Raw genomic sequence first — 17,208 nt, forward strand, 5'->3', positions numbered from 1 at the left:
TTACAACTTTGAGAGCGACTCCACAGAGACGCTATGGTGCGGGGTGATCTTATAGTGGTGCATATACAAGATCATGAAGAGAATAGATGGTGTAAATGCACAGTCTTTTGGCCCGAGTTGGGGAATCAAGAACTTCTTACAATTAAACCGTGCAAATTTTCACTCAGATACTCTGCAACGATGCATGTGCAATTGAATAGTCTTTCTCCCCCAATTAACATGTGAAGCCTGTTCAATATTTTTTGGTATGACTGCATGGCAAACCAAATTCCTCATACGTTTGGAAACATACTTGGCTAATACACTATAATTATGATATTATACCACATCTTGGAACTCATGCACTCTAGAACTTATCAATAAAAAATAAAAAATCACCACATCACTCCCACCGTCAATGTAATGCACCTTCCAAGAAGCAGAACGATTTGCAGATCAATATCTCTGACGGCACAGCATCCTTGCAGATCGCACTTCAGCCTGGACCCTTTGCATTGAGAGCCTTGTGCCCAGAGCTTTAAGCTTGGAGACTGGTTTGCAACCCTTTGGACCATAGCTCCATAAAGGTATTGATTTGCACCTCAAGTGTGCGGCCTGTCTTTGATTTAATGTGGAGCCCCTGTCATGTTTCGATCGAATAGAGAGGCCAGAGAACACAGAACTCAGTGATGTTGCAAGCTGACAGTGTGCAGAGCACAACATGTGAATCCCAGAATAGCTTCACTACACACCAGCTTTCTTTCCATTGTCACAGTTGCTGTTTTACTAGCGAGGGATGAACATAGGAAACAGGAAGGATTTGGAGAGCAAAGCATTTAAATTATCCTGCAACTGACAGATCATAAAACCGTGGAGTCATAGAGGCAGGAAACAGGCCCTTCGGCCCAACTTTCTCACACCAACCAACATGTCCCATCTACACTAGTCCCACCTGCCTGCATTTGGCCAACCTGTCCTATCAATGTACCTGTCCAAATGTTTGTTAACATTGCAATAATACCTGCCTCATCTACCTCCTCTGGCAGCTCAATCCATACACTCACCACCCTTTGTGTAAAATAAATGTCACCCCTCAGGTTCCTATTAAATCTATCCCCCCTCATCTTAAACCTATGTCCTCTGGTTCTCAATTCCCCTACTCTGGGTGAGAGACTCTGTGCATCGACCTGATCTATTCCTCTCATGATTTTGTACACTCTATGAGATCACCCCTCATCTTACTGTGCTCAAATAAATAGTCCTATCCTGCTCAACCTCTCCCTGTAGCTCAGGCTCTTCAGACCTGGCAACATCCGCGCAAGTCTTCTCTGCCCCCGTTCCAGCTCAACAGCATCTTTCCTATAACATGGTGCCTACAACAGGACGCGATACTCTAAATGTATGTCTATATCTCGTCGATGTCTTATACAACTACAACATGACCTCCCAACATCTAGACTCAAATATCTGCATGTCTTCTCTCCTACATTCTCTGTAAAATGGCTGTCAAATAAATATGGCTGATGCTTGTGAAACAGTTTATAATTGACTAGGTGAGGCCTAAAATCCTTTGGGGAGAGAAACTATTTAAAAAAAAAAAAATCAGATTGTTATTACTGTTGTAATGCTACATTTCACATGTATTCTCTGGAGCTCAGAAAAAAAAAATCAGGTGACTGCACTGAAATTAGAGTCATAGAGTCGTATAGCTCAACTCATCCACATCAACCAAGCTCGCCCCATTTATACGTGTTTGGCCTATATCTATCTAAACCTCTCCTTTAGATTTACAGACAGATTGTGTGGAAACAGACCCTTCAGCCCACCGAGTCCACACCAACCAGCGTTCACCTCGTACACTACCCAACACACACTAGGGACAATTTACAATCTTTACTGAAGCCAATTAACCCACAAACCTACATGTCTTAGGGGTACAATTGGGGACTAAAGAGTTGATAGAAAATATGAAGGTAGAAATGTGGAAAGTATTCTTAAGCTGGCCTTGGGAGAGAGGGACAGGGCCAACATTGGAGGAGGCCTGTGGAATATTCAATAGGATAAGCTTAGTAAAGGAGCAGGAATTAAGAAAATTCAATTCACAGATTCACATGAAAAATATCCCAGGCTGTTAACAAGAGTCACAGCACAGAAAACACATATTTTTGCTCAGCATGCCCACTCCTCTCATTGTACTGATCCAAACTAATCCCATTTACCTGCAGTAGGTCTGCAGCTATGTTTTGGAGATTCAATTACTTGTCCAGAGGAAGCAAGGAGAAAATTGGAGAGGCTCTGACCACCATTCTTGCACAGTGTCTGGCAACAGGAGAGGTGCTGGAAGATGTGACAACTGCTGATGCTGCACTGTTATTGAAACAAGAAGGGATGGGCTGAACAATTATAGACCACTAAGTGGTGGCAACGAGTTCCAGATTCTTCATTGATTGTTCTATAACAAGGCATCTGTCACAGGTTGAGCTTAAATAGGAATATAGTGATGGAAAAGGAAATGGATAAGAAAACAAAATCAGGAATTTGTAGGGCAGTATTTTAGTGAAATCATAGTATTTAATTAAATAAAATGGATTCATTGTCTGGTTTTCGAGAACCAGATATGAGTTTAAAGTGAGGGGGGAAAGAATTAATAGGAACCTGAGGGGGAACATTTTTACACATAGGGTGGTAGGAATATAGAACGGGTTGCTGGAGGAGGTAGTTGACGAAAGTACTATCACAATGTTTAAGAACCATTTGGACAGATACATGGATAGGAAAGGTTTTGAGGGGATGTGGGCCAAATGCAGGCAGGTTGGACTAGTGTAGGTGGGGCATGTTGGTTGACGTGGGCAAGTTGGGCTGAGGGGGCCTGTAATTACCTATAACCCTCTACGTCTTTGGAGTATTGAAAGAAACTAAAGATCATGATGAAAACCCACGTGGTCACAGGGAGAACATACAAACTCCATACAGACAGCGCCCGTAGTCGGGATCAAACCCGGGTCTGCGCTGCAAGGCAGCAACTCTACCGCTGCACCACCACGCGCATCAATTCTTTATGGAGTGCAATGTAATTGTGACCATTTCCAAGTCATATCCAGGCATATAATTGTGCTTCTCCAATGTCAGGCAAAACTCTATTGGAAAGAAAGCAAACTTTTGAGTCTGAAGAAAGTTCGCAACCCAGAATGTTGTCTGTCCATCCCCTCCACAGATGCTGTCTGACTCGCTGAGTTCCTGCAGCACTTTGTGCTGTGCTCACGGATCGGGCAACTGTGGAAGGAAGCAACATTCAATGATTTGGATCGGTTCCTTGTGTCTCGATATGAGGAGGAGTTAGGTCTGGTATCAGAATCCCTAGCTTTGGGTCTGATTTGTGTTAGCCGCAGATAGACACAAAGTGCTGAAGTAACTCAGCGGGTCAGGCAACATCTCTGGAGAAAATAATAGGTGAGGTTTCTTGTTTCCTTTGACCTGAAACGTCACCTATTGGAGTCTGAAGAAGGGTCACAGTTTAAAATGTCACCTATCCCTTTTCTCCAGAGATGCTGCCTGACCCACTGAGTTTTGTCCTGCGATTTGTGTTTATCTTTGGTATAAACCAGCATCTACAGTCCACATTGTGCGGGCACAGTTAGGTCAGAATCCAGGTGGTTTTGAAGTTTTATACCTGAGCATATTTCTACTAACAACGTAAGCTACAAGAATCAGCTAGTTATCAATGCATTGTCAGATAAGTTTTCTGTTCAATTCTTCTTCCACAAGTGTCCAAGAATACACAGTCGCTGGTGACTTTTGCTGTAATCTGTTTTTGTGTGAAAATGGGACACGCTGTCACGAGGCAAGATTAACCATCCTTCAGTACACATTCTCATCTTCCATACTTCATTTGTCATGTCAAAAAAGCACAAATATATTTAATTTCCTCAGGGCAATATTTTGGGTCTGCTGTTCCATTCGTTGATGTAAACTTCCGTTTGTGCTATATTAAAGCTGCCATTAACCTATTTAAAACTGGAGGCTTCAGCTTTCGGGTGCAACTCGGACTTTTTTTTATGCAGGAAGATATCATTTGAGGATTGAGGCTGGGGATGAGGTGGGGAGAAAGGGCGAAGGGTGAGAGATCCTAGTGTGGCCTTAGAGGGTTGTTGTGGGCGGGGAGCTGGGCCAATGTGGTCATTGGAGGACCAAGGCACGGTAGGGTGATCTGGTTGACCGGTGTGTGACTGGGTCCATCAGGGAACAGATCTTCTGGGAGACCTAGACCCTCAGGGTTCGCAGAGTGGGGGCTTGGTTGGAATCTCAGGGTTTCGGGTGTGCAATGGTATCGGCTGGGCTGTAGCAAGGTGGAGTGGAGTTCAAAGTACAGAAGGAATTATCTTTAATGGTCTTCCCCCTTTGGGATGGTATGAAGACTAGAATACAGAAACAGGGATGTTATGCTGAGGCTCGATAGAGCGCTGGTCAGGCCACAATTTGGAGTGTTGCGAGGAGTTTTGGGCCCCATATCTGAGGAAGGATGTGCTGGCTCTGGAGAGGGCCCAGAGGAGGTTTACATGAATGATCCCAGGAATGAGCTGATGAGCGTTTGGGCCTCTACTCGCTGGAGTTTAAAAGGATGAGGGGGACCTAATTGAAACTTACTGAATAATGAATGGCCTAGATAGGGTGGACGTGGCGGATGTTTCCACTAGTGAGAGAGTCTGGAACCAGAGTTCACAGCCTCAGAATTAAAGGACGTTTCGTTAGGAAGATAAGGAGGAATTTCTTTAGTCAGAGGCTGGTGAATCTGTGGAATTAATTGCCACAGAAGGCTGTGGAGGTTGTCAACAGATATTTTTAAGATAGAGATAAATAGATTCTTGATTAGTACGGGTGTCAGGGATTATAGGGAGAAGGCAGGAGAATGGGGTTAGGAGGCAGAGAGATAGATCAGCCATGGATTAATGGCGGAGTAAATGGTCTAATTCTGCTCCCATCACTTATGAACTTATGAATAAGGCTGGCGTGGAGTATCGACCAATGATCACTCCTGCAACAGTGGTGAAGGGGGAAATATTTAATAGGAACCAGTGGGGTAACTTTTTCACACAAGGAGTGGTGGGTGTATGGAACAAGCTGCCAGAGGAAGTGGTTGAGGCAGGGACTATCGCAAAACTTCATAAACAATTAGACAGGTACATGGATAGGACAGGTTTAGAGGGATATGGACCAAACGCAGGCAGGTGGGACTAGTATAGATGGGGCATGTTGCTCAGCGGGGGCAAGTTGGGCCGAGGGATCCGTTTCCAATGCTGTATGACTCCATTGCTCTCGGCCCAAGGGAATAACTTCAATTGATACGAGTCTGTTACTAATTGATGCATGGGAAATGATCAGTCGAATTTCAGAATTATATGAACTGATTTTAGTTTAGTTTAGAGATACAGCGGGGAAACAGACCCTTCGGCCCACCGAGTCCGCACCGACCAGCGATCCCCGCACACTAACACTATCCTACGCACACCAGGGCCAATTTTTACATTCACTGCCAATTCACCTACATACCTGTATGTCTTTGGAGTGTGGGAGGAAACCAAAGACTTCGGAGAAAACCCACGCGGTCACGGGGAGAACGTTCAAACTCCGTATGGACGGCACCCGTAGTGGGGATCGAACCCATGTCTCCGATGCTGTGAGCACTGTAAGGCAGCAACTCTACCACAGCGCCACCTTGACCGCCCATGTTGACATGTGTTACTCCAGCTAAAGTCCAATGTCATTGCATGTTCACTGGAGTAACTAATGCTGCACGACCAAATTACATGGTCTCCAAAAGTCATATAGGTCTTCTACAAAACATTGGATGCCTTTTTAAATGTCCACAGATATAAACGATTTTTCGCCATTGTCGGAGATGCAGGCTGTTGTTCTCCCACCATCTGTTTAACAAAGAAGCATGGAGTGTTTGATGAGAAAATGCCATGGAAATAACAATTTGGGAGTTGAGGAGATGTGGACAAGAGGAGGGTACCCCACTGTGTTTAGGCACTGCACGTTGGTGCAGATAGTGCACATCAGGCCTCAGGGAGAAGACAGCAATACGTTCAGAGCTGGTGAGCTTTTTAAATCTATATTAATGCATTGCATCTAGATGACTATCAAAACCTCCACATCCAGTCACATAAACAGTTGCCTCTCACGAGCGGTAGCTCTATTTAACAGCCGCACCAAACCACTACATTCTGGTCTGTAAGCCAAACAATTATGTACTCCCCAAATGCACTTTAGATATCCACATGTGCAACATATAACAAATCTGCCCCTTTTTACTCTTGCACTTTATTTTTACATTTTTTAATTATATTTTTTTAATTGTCCACTGCATATTTGTTTTTACCATGTACGAGCAAGGCACCAAGTATAATGGGGTGAAGGAAAGAGGGTTCACGTCGCGGCCCTGTTTCCAACAATCTTTCCACCACCACGCACAAGAAGCACTAGAAGTGACAAGACAGACACCATTCTATGCAGATGCTGTAAAGTGTGTGCTCAGCTCTGGCTGAACAACCTCTAATCTTGTGTGTGGACTCGTTAAGAAGAAGAACCAAGTAAAATTCCTTGCATGTGTACATACTTGGCCAATGAATTGATTCTGAATTCTGAATAATAACAATTCGAAAGGTAATCTCCCAATCTCTGTACACAAGATACAAAATAGATTTTTTTTTCCTTTGCAAATAGATAAGCAGAAGTAAAATTGGAGATTATTGGATTCTAAGCGCTTTTCAATAAAGGCCAGACCGTAACTATTAATTTGCCGTTGAATGCGTGTTTGGCTGCAGATAAGTTGATGAGACAATTCTGTAGAATTCTTCGAGTCAACTCATAGGCTCGATGCGGAGATAGAGCAGAGGAACCTCCAGTTTCCTCCCCTCCACTTTCATCCTGAAGAAAGGCTTCCGACCCGAAACGTCACCCATTCTTTTTCTCCAGAAATGCTGCCTGACCCGCTGAGTTACTCCAGCACTTTGTCTCTATCTTTGGTGTAAACCCACATCTGCGGTACTTTTTTTTTTTTCACACAGAGTAGAGGCTTATTTTGCAAGGGGCTGGTTATTGCACCAGTACGTCCAAGAGCAAGAAAATCCAAAGCAAAAAAAAAGAGAAAATGCTGGATGCACCAACTGGGTCAAATAGAAAATAGGGGGAAGAAAAGCCCTTCACCAGTACTGGAAACTGTGAGAAAGCAAATGTTTTTTATGTTGCAAAGAAGGCAGGGTGGATCAAACTGTGAGAATGTGGAAAAGGGATGGGACTCTTCCCTAGACACCATAGTGTATCATTGACAATGGTTACATTTCATGTTTAAGAAAACTGCAGATGCTGTAAAAATCGAAGGTGGACAAAAATGCTGGAGAAACTCAGCGGGTGAGGCAGCATCTATGGAGCGAAGGAATAGGTGACGTTTCGGGTCTCGACCTATTCCTTCGCTCCATAGATGCTGCCTCACCCGCTGAGTTTCTTCAGCATTTTTGTCTACCTATGGCATAATTTAAAGCAGGTTTGTAATTGAGAAGGTGGAGTGTTTTATTCATGGATTGCAGTTTGCGCGGTGAAGTAGCGGTCACAGCTTGTGAAGGCTGGGATAGAATCGAATGTTTTGCCGGACAATTTCAGAGCCAACCTCATTGTTGAGGATCTGCAGTTGGCCAGATATGGATAGCAGATTTTATCCCCTAAACAGATCACTGGGTTTTTATAACAATCCATTACTACTGGCAGCTGTTTAATTCATTTCATTTAAGTTCCTCATCTTGTGCAAATTAAAATTACACCTCCATTAGTCAAGCTCTCTGGATTATTAGCTTAGTTATTATCAAGGAATGATTGCATGATGCAGAAGGAGGTCATGCAGTCCAAATCATCTCTGAGCTGATGCAGCAACACTCTGGTTTCATAGCCTTTCACCGCTATATATTTATCCAATGCCCTACTGAAGGCAACAATGGAATTTACCTCCAACAACATCTGTATAAATGTCTCCCTAATTCCAACTGGACTGGACTTTGGACATTAATATTTTTATTCCCTTTATCACGTATCTGTACACTGTGGATGGCTGGTTTTATCATCATGTGTTGTCTTTCCACTGACTGGATAGTAAGCAACAAAAGCTTTATGCCCCACTTAGGAAACCTGAACGGAAACCCCTGGAGACTTTGTGCCCCACCCAAGGTTTCCGTGCGGTTCCCGGAGGTTTTTGTCAGTCTCCCTACCCGCTTCCACTACCTGCAACCTCCGGCAACCACCTGCAACCTCCGGGAACCGCACGGAAACCTTGGGTGGGGCGCAAAGTCTCCAGAGGTTTCCATTCAGGTTTCCTAAGTGGGACAGGGGCATTACACTGTACCTCTCTACACGTGACAATAAACTAAATTTAAACTCAAACCCAAATGCTTAAACCAAACCCAAACCCAAACTCAAATCCAAACCAAAAGGTTTTTCCTCCAGTCATTCTTTGTCTTCTTCATCCTGATTTCACACCTGGGCAGCACGTGGCACAGCGGTAGAGTTGCTGCCTCACAGCGCCAGAGACCCGGGTTCGATCCTAACTACGGGTGCTGTCTGTACGGAGTTTGTACGTTCTCTCCATGACCTGCGTGGGTTTTCTCCGAGATCTTCAGTTTCCTCCCACACTCCAAAGACGTACAGGTTTGTAGGCCAATTGGCTTAGTATAAATGTAAATTGTCAATAGTGTGTGCAGAGTCGTGTTCCTGTTTGGGGATCGCTGGTCGGCACGGACTCAGTGGGCTGAAGGGTCTGTTTCCGCGCTGTATCTCTAAACTAAACTCAACTAACAACTAAACCTAGCCCTTGAGCTGTCTGCCAAAGAGCTTTCTGCTATCCAGTTTGCCCAAACCTTTATCTACATCTACCAAATCTCCCTCAGACTTCTCCTCCCTTTAGATTACTGGGACATGAGTTGAGATAGCATCGAGAAGATGCAGAACATGTTCATGTGACATGAGGAATTACAATTCAGTTTCCAAAAAAGTGCAATGTTTGATTCATTAAACTAGGAAATATAATTTATTGCATAAAAATTAATTTTGTTACAATAGGAATGCTAAACTTATTTACAATCGATAGTTTACAGAATGAACAAATAAATGAAAAGGGACAGAGCAATAGATTCCAGCAATTTCTATACATATAAATATGAAAGATTGCATATGTATGAAGCATTGTGATATGTCTGCAAATGAATTAATTCTATAAACTTGCATAGCACTTGGAGTGAACGAAAGATATGAAAGCACTATTTCACTAACCGGTTGGTATAATGGTACCCCTTATATGGGAAAATAGAGAGGATAACTTCGCGAAAACACCTTCAGCCGTTCTTAATCATTGAATACTGAAAAGAAATATTGCTGGCCACAGCATTCTGAAAGTTAGTGCCAACCTTCTCCATCAGAGGTAAGTGGATTTACATCAATCCAAGTCTACGTTACACCTCTGCGTACATGGACTGCAGGATTTGTCGCAAGTGGCTCAAGAATAATTTTGTAAAAACTATATGGAGTCATCTAAAACAACCCTTGCCTATTTTCTTTTCAAAGATCACCCCAGAGTACTGATATCAAGTAGCTGAAGCATCAAAAGGAGTGTGTGATTTTGCTGGTTTTTGGGTCACATTTTTGATGTTGGGTGGAGGCCAAGTCTTTCCAAGGTTCTTCTGAATGTAAGCTGCCAACTCTTGCTGGGCCTGTCCTTGGAGTTTTCATGACCTTCCATCTGTCCTGCATTGCCAACAGCTTTTCCCACCACCCCCCACCTCTGATATATTTTTCATCAGTAGAAAAGATATTCAAGGAAGATTAAAAAAAACATACTTCAGATATAAATTCATCCTCCATCGCTTGAATGAGCAATGTGGTGTCAGTTCCATCTTGTACGCTGCTTCTGAACTTTGCTTCCACTGAAGTCAGTAGACCAGTTTATTTTGGAGGCTGAGTGTTTCGGGCAAGCAACCAAGTGTGACATTGAACAATGATTTAAAATGCCCCAGTGATTTTTCTCAGGGGACTGCTTGCAGCAACGTTCAGGAGTCCAGTCACCAACTCTTCAAGATGCAAGCATATTTCCTGATGATCTTGCCTTCCAATCTGCTCAGACATCGAGCAGGAAGATCACTGCCACAGAAACGTTGACCGTTTGTGCCCGATAACTAACTTCCTGAAGTAATCATTTAAAAACAACATCACACAATGATGTATTTAAAATGCATTTGTCTAAAACATCTTGGAAATAAATAGGTCAATATGCAGATTCTACAAATAGCCTAATTTTTATAGATGCACCCTTGGAGAATTCACAATCTCGTTGACACCAATACAGCACCAAGAATGCATCACACACTCCCTTGTTCATCTGATATATCTTTTGGTTGGCTCAATATTTTAGTCAACTGAAGATGTTTCAAAACCATATTGGAAATGACAATGCTACAAGTCTCTGTGAATGTCTTTCATGACATGACATCAAACGTGACCATAAGTATTTTGTTAAAGGCATGTTTGGAGTAAGACATCATTGGATAGTGGCCCTAACCGGGTGGTTGACTTGGGAAAGAAATCGTGGAGACTTTGTCATCTGGCGATTTCTGGAAAGGTAAGTCGAACTTGGGCAATCGGTGTCGTACCACCAGCAACTTATTTCCTTCGGACTGTGCACACAAAGAACGACGAACTTCTAACCAAGTCGGTCCAACGCTAGCTCGAGATGCAGATCTCAGCTACCCTAAAATGGCTTGAAGGATTCTTCCAATGTTCAGTGTTCATGTTCGCTACAATTCATGTTCCACAAACTCCAGGCTCTCCCTGGTTTCATCTGTGAGATTGGTTTGGTTTTGAGGCAATCTATGGTTCAGTAAAATGGTCGGAGATGGATCGGAGATGGATTGGAGAAATTAGGACATCACCTACTATAAATTCCCTCATTAAAAGATCTAGGAAGTGACCCGTGGTGACAGTGTCTGGGTTAGAGCAGAAAGGCTTCAAATTCCACACTGGCCTGGGATAACATTCATTATGCAGATTAAAATTAAAATTAAAAGCTGATTTGCAGAGAGAAAAAGTTATGTTGACTGTGCCTTAAGATGATCAAAAACATGATACGATGTTAAGAATATGAAGCCCATATTCATTCAAACTAAGGTCCTGAATCACACTGAGTTAGAGTCCAGTTGCTATACGTGCGTTGGGCAATTTACTTTATCAGTACATTGCAACTTTTGTATGGGAAGCAATTCTGGTGATGGCGGGCTGCTTCAATGAATGGCTATTGCTTGGCTTCAGTCTTCAGCATCTCTTAATGCATGGGCTTGCATGAAGACTGTCTTATGATCTACTCGTTCAATGGAGAGGAGGCTGGAAGGGTAGGCACACCTGCACTGAACCCATCAAAATCTTCACCTTAATCAGAAGTGATGGGCTTTAGCACAGAGGTGACTGCTTTTAACTTTAGCAGATACTGTACCTCCACATGTCCTCCTACCATGTTCATTATCCTACATTTTGTCAGGCAGGCAATGCAGTACAAAGTGGCCATTGTTGCCATGACTTCCGTCAGTGGGAATGTCTGAGTTCTTTTATTAGGGAGATAGGAGGAGGAGAGGAGGAGAGGGGGGGGGGGGGGAGAAGGGGGGAGAGGGGGGAGATAGAGATGGAGAGATAGAGATGGAGAGATAGAGATGGAGAGGGAGAGAGGGAGGGAGGGAGGGAGGGAGGGGGAGAAAGAGAGAGGGAGAGGAGGGGGGGAGATAGAGAGGGAGAGAGAAGGGGAGAGGGAGAGGGAGAGAGAGAGTTAGAGAGTTAGAGAGAGATAGAGGGAGAGGGAGAGGGAGAGGGAGAGAGGGAGAAAAGCTTTGAGCAATGAATTGAGCGCAGATGAGATGGCCCTGCGTGATCTTACTACTTACTGCCTGCATCTGACTCATTCTCTTCCTGTGATAGTCCAGCTGGGTTTCTCTTCAACAGCATTTGAGTGACGTCTACAACTGCCATGTATGTAAACAACTCCTTGGGTTCTCACAAAGTTTCAATATAGGAGCGAACGAAAAAGCATCCAAAGATATGGATAATAAATTAAATGCGTTTCCTAAGAAACTGTTAACCTTTTACAAACTGCCCAAAGCTTTGGATCAGAGAGAGGCTTCATCTAGATTGAACGTGACAATACCACTCTCTTCTGTAAAAATACTACTTTCCTAATTTGCCGGATGCTCAGTTGAGCAGCAAACTGATTTCTATAACATGTTGCCATAGATGCTCGGGTTTCATCACTCAGTTGCCAAGGTTATTCGTGTTTCAGCATTCTTCTGTTGTAATGACTACCATCACGTCACTCTTGCCCATCTCCTCCAGGGCACTGGCAAGGGAATTGATGTCCCCATCGTCTTGGTGCTGCGCTTCCCACAAGTCCAAGATGACCCCGGTCGGGCTAGGTTTGGTCGCAAAGTAGGTGAGAAATCTAAGCAAGGGAGAGGAGAAAGGGGGAAAAAAAACACAGGAATAACAGGAGTTACAAGGACGCTCAGGAACTTTCGTCAGCTGTGCAACATACTATTGCTTCAAACTCAAAAAATAACTTATTTGTTCGTAGGTTAGAGCAGCAGAATTAGGCCATTCGGCCCATCAAGTCTACTCTTCCATTCACTCATGGCTGATCCAAATTTCTCTCAACCCTATTCTCTTGCCTTCTCCCCATAACCCTTGGCCTCCGCAGCCTTCTGTGGCAAAGAGTTCCACAGATTCACCACCCTCTGACTAAAGAATGAATGATGTTTTAAGGTGAATCTTGTCTTACCTGTCCACTCCAAGCTTCTGAGCCAGCAACCTCCAGTCATTGCCCCGAGTATTTGGTGCGTCCAGGTTTGTGCAGATCTTCTGCCTGATGGAGTATGGAATCTTAAAGGCGTAAGGGCCTACCTGGGTGGTCACATTGGCACTGACATGTGTGTGGAGTGGGCTGACACATTTGGCATTCTGTCAAGAGAGATTAGGTTTTAGTTTAGTCACTTATTGTCACGTGGGCCGAGGTACAGTAAAACGCTTTTGTTGGTGCGCTGTCCAAAGAAAACACTACACATGATTACAATCACACCGTCGACGGTGTAGAATTAAAGGATAAGGATGCTTGTGTGTGACTTTATTTAACGTGGGGAGACTGGTACACAGACAGCCACCCCACGGTCCCTGATAGATGTGGGTCAGGATCCAGTGGCATGGAGTCCAACACGACTGGAGAAAAAGGATAAAGTGTACAATTTTTAGTTCAAGATAAAATCTGATTCAAAGATAGTTCAGAATCAGAATCTTTTATTATCATTTTAACATAAGTTCGAACAAAATTATGTTTCTGCAGTTATAACACACAAAAAAAAACGAAAGCACACAATTACACACAAACATCCATCACAGTGAGGATGTGTTTGGGGATTCACTGTGATGGATGTTAGTGTGGAATTGTGGAATTGTGTGTTTTAGTTTTTTTTGTTTGTGTTATAACTGCAGAAACATAATTTCGTAAAATCTGTAAAATCTGATATAAAGATAGTACAGATGTCTCCAATGTGGTAGCTGGGAGGTCAAGACCACACTCTAGCTGATGTGAGGACCATTCGGTTGCCTGATAACAGCTGGTATTGTGTTGATGTTACGTGTTACACATTCAGAGTTCAACATCACAACGCAAACTAAATGAAAATGCAAATGATTACAAGTGAACGTCTTTTATTAAAACAATGGAGAGAAGGAATAGGTGACGTTTGGGGTTAAGACCATTCTTCAGACTGATTGGGTCTATCTTCGGCCTTCTTAAAAGTTTCTGTTGCAAGGTTACAAACGTGAAATGTTAACTATTTCTCTATCTACAGATGCTGCCTGACCTGTTGAATATTTTCTGTATTTTTTGGGGGTTTTACAGATTTCCAGTATTTGGTATTTTTTGGTTTTCTTCAATCTGTAGAATTTCATGCTTCAGACTGAGGCTCCGAGGTGTGCAGGATGGATGGGGAAGTAGTAGAACATAGAACTGGTGTGAACGGGTGTTCAATGGTCGCTGTGGGCCCAGTTGGCCAAAACGGCTTGTTTCCAAGCAGTAACTCTAAACTAAGCTCTAAATTTATTCAGAGTTTAGGCTCCACATCAGATTTACATTTTAACAGTGGTTTCTATGGGGTCACTCTGCAAGCCCTGTCTTGGTGGAATGAGAGGAATAGGTCACAGGGAGAACATACAAGCTGAATACAGACTGCCCCTGACGTCAGGATCAAACCCATTCTCTGGCGCTGTAAGGCAGCAACTCTATCGCTGCGCCATCGTGCCCCCCCCCCTTCCTCTACTCTTTGCCTGAGTCACTTCCGGGCAGAGCACCAAGGCAAATTCCTTGTATGTGAATACTTGGCCAATAAACTTATTCATTAATTCATTCATTCATTCATTGGGGTGGGAGATTGCAACCTTCATGTGGTCCGCCCTGTTTCAAGGAATGCAATCAACCTGGCGTGCACAATCAAATAAGATCCAACTTTGGGCTGTGCATGCCATACACAAGAAGAGGAGATTCATTCATTCATTCATTCATTCATTCATTCATTCATTCATTCATTCAATCATTCATTCATTCATTCATTCATTCATTCATTCATTCATTCATTCATTCATTCAGAACACCTCATATTCCCAGCCACCATTTCAATTGATGCTTCCTGGACAATTGCATGCGGAGTGTTGGAAGTTTGTGACTGTACCTGCCTGCCAGACTTCCCAGCCGTTTGCTCTTACCTCTTCGATGACAATGTGCAACTGGAATATTTGTCCTTCTCCTTCCACTTGTCGGACACAGATTTTGCATGAGAATTCAGTGGATGCCACGCTGTACCTCTCCAGGGAGAAGGTGCAATGCAACGCTCTCTGAGTTCCACTCCAGATGTGGTAAAATGGAATCTCCTGAAAAGGCGCAAGAAAGAGGGAGGGCTGATTATTTCTGACCACATGGTTTAGATATACAGCGTGGAAACAGGCCCTTCGGCCCACTGAGTCCGCGCCGACCAGCGACCCCCGCACACTAACACTACCCTACACACACTAGGGATAATTTATAATTACACCAAGTGAATTAACCAACAAACCCGTACATCTTTGTGGTGGGGGAGGAAACCCACGCAGGTCACGGGGAGAACGTACAAACTCCGCGCAGACAGCACCCGTAGTCGGGATCGAACCCGGGTCTCTGGCGCTGTAAGGCAGTAGCTCTGCCGTTGCGCTGCCGTGCTGAGTTTAACATGGACGGTCGTTGGGAAACTCCGTCAACCAGAAGCAACACAAATTAAAACATTCCCCAGGCCACGCTGCCGATGGTGCGCCAATCATCTCTCACCTGGTACTTGGCAAGTAGTTTGCTTCTCCAGAGGGAGTGGGGAATGTCATGGATGGAAAGCCGGAGGTTGTGGTAACTATCTTTGAACAGCAGACTCTTGGGTTCCTCCAGTAAATAGCTGCCCAACGTCCTCTCCAGTTCCAGCACCTCCTGCAGTGAGACATAAACATTAGTAATGAATCACCTCCTCAGCCACCAGGAATACTCAGACAACAAACTCACCCCACTACAGATTCTAGTTTAATTTAGTCTAGTTATACAGCGCAGAAACAGGCCCTTGGGCTCACCCAGTCCGCGCCAACCAGCGATCCACGCACACAAACACTATCCTACACACTGCACTGCTCTCTAGTTGTGGTAGGATGGCTCAGTTGCCCGATAACAGCTGGAAAGAAACAGTCCCTGAATCTGGAGGTGTGCGTTTTCACGCTTCAATACCCGTTGCCTGATGGGAGAGGGGAGATGAGGGAGTGGCCAGGGTGCGACTCGCCTTTGATTATGCTGCCCGCCTTGCCGAGGCAGTGTGAGGTGCAAATGGAGTCAATGGGAGGGACGGTCTGGGCTGCGTCCACAATTCGCTCCTCTCTCCCATCAGGCAAAGGGGATGGAAGTTTCTTGTGGTTTTGGACGGAGCTGTTCTCGAACCAAGCTGTACCGTACCTTGAGAGCATCCGGAGTATCCTCCACACAGTATACTTTAAGGCAGTACTCGAGGGATGTACATGACGTGGGTGCAAAGATGGCCAGCTGGAGTCTTTTAATGGCCGCGCGGGAGTTGGATTCCCCAACGAGTGCATAGGTTCCAAGTTGGTCCAGGAGGACATGGCAGGATTGGGAGTCCAGCTGACAGTAGCATGGTGTGTTTAAATTCTCCTCCTCCAACGTCACCACCTCCTGCAGGCACAGAGAAACATTCATGGTAAGAGGCCCTTCGCCCCACTGAGTCTGCACCGACCACACAGCGCCCATTTACACTAATCCTACGTTAATCCCATTTTAATACTCCCAACAGTCCCATCAACCAGAGATAGACACAAAGTGCTGGAGTAACTCGGCAGGTCAGGCAGCATCTCTGGAGTAAAAAGGATGGCTGGTATGACCCACTCACCAATCCCTACACTCATTTACCAACAAACCATCCTTTACCCAAATCCAAATGCCATTCACACCACAGGGACTTTGGGAGCTTTGTTTTTCAATGGAATTAATGAATGGAATTCATTGTCATGGAAGTCTGTGGAGTCAATGGATATTTTTAAGGCAGAGATGAACAGATTCTTGATTAGTACGGGTGTCAGGGGTTATGGGGAGAAGGCAGGAGAATGGGGTGGAGAGGAAAGGATAGATCAGCCATGATTAAATGGCGGAGTAGACTCGATGGGCCAAATGGCCTAATTCTGCTCCTATCACTTACGAACTTCCGAGAGAGAGCAATACAGGCTGTTCAGCCCATCACCCCCATTGTGAGCTTTGTCTTTTCTATGCAACATAACACAGCACCTGATTTATGGAGATTGTTTGGAAACAGTTTGAAGTATTTTGTAACAGAAACATAGAAAAATAGGTGCAGGAGTCGGCCATTCGGTCCTTCGAGTCAGCACCGCCATTCAATATAATCATGGCTGATCATTCAAAATCAGGTCCCCGTTCCTGCCTTCTCCCCATATCCCTTGATTCCATTAGCAGCAAGAGCTCTATCTGACTCTGTCTTTAATACGTTTGCCTCTATTTGCAGGGGAAGGGCGACGCCATCACTTTTACTTCAGGAAACGCGAGCTGAAACACTGTCAGCTCAGCGCGAC

At 44.3% G+C, this 17,208-nt stretch overlaps 1 protein-coding gene across 2 annotated transcripts in view; it reads right to left on the minus strand.

Annotated features, from left to right (window-relative positions):
* Positions 1-11,772: 11,772 nt before the first annotated feature.
* Positions 11,773-17,208, minus strand: part of unc5b (unc-5 netrin receptor B) — a 208,431-nt gene continuing 202,995 nt past the window's right edge. The window contains exons 12-16 of one of the 2 annotated variants that reach the window (XM_033012686.1): positions 16,067-16,300; positions 15,407-15,556; positions 14,812-14,976; positions 12,833-13,011; positions 11,773-12,496 (exon numbers count right to left, since the gene is read on the minus strand). In XM_033012686.1, coding sequence (XP_032868577.1) covers positions 12,334-12,496; positions 12,833-13,011; positions 14,812-14,976; positions 15,407-15,556; positions 16,067-16,300 — 891 coding nt within the window. In that variant the 3' untranslated portion in view covers positions 11,773-12,333. The remainder of the gene's footprint in view (positions 12,497-12,832; positions 13,012-14,811; positions 14,977-15,406; positions 15,557-16,066; positions 16,301-17,208) is intronic. The other variant, XM_033012685.1, reaches the window with a different exon arrangement.

This window comes from Amblyraja radiata, chromosome 37 (assembly GCF_010909765.2).
Source record: "Amblyraja radiata isolate CabotCenter1 chromosome 37, sAmbRad1.1.pri, whole genome shotgun sequence".
In the NCBI taxonomy this organism is placed as follows: Eukaryota; Metazoa; Chordata; class Chondrichthyes; order Rajiformes; family Rajidae; genus Amblyraja; species Amblyraja radiata.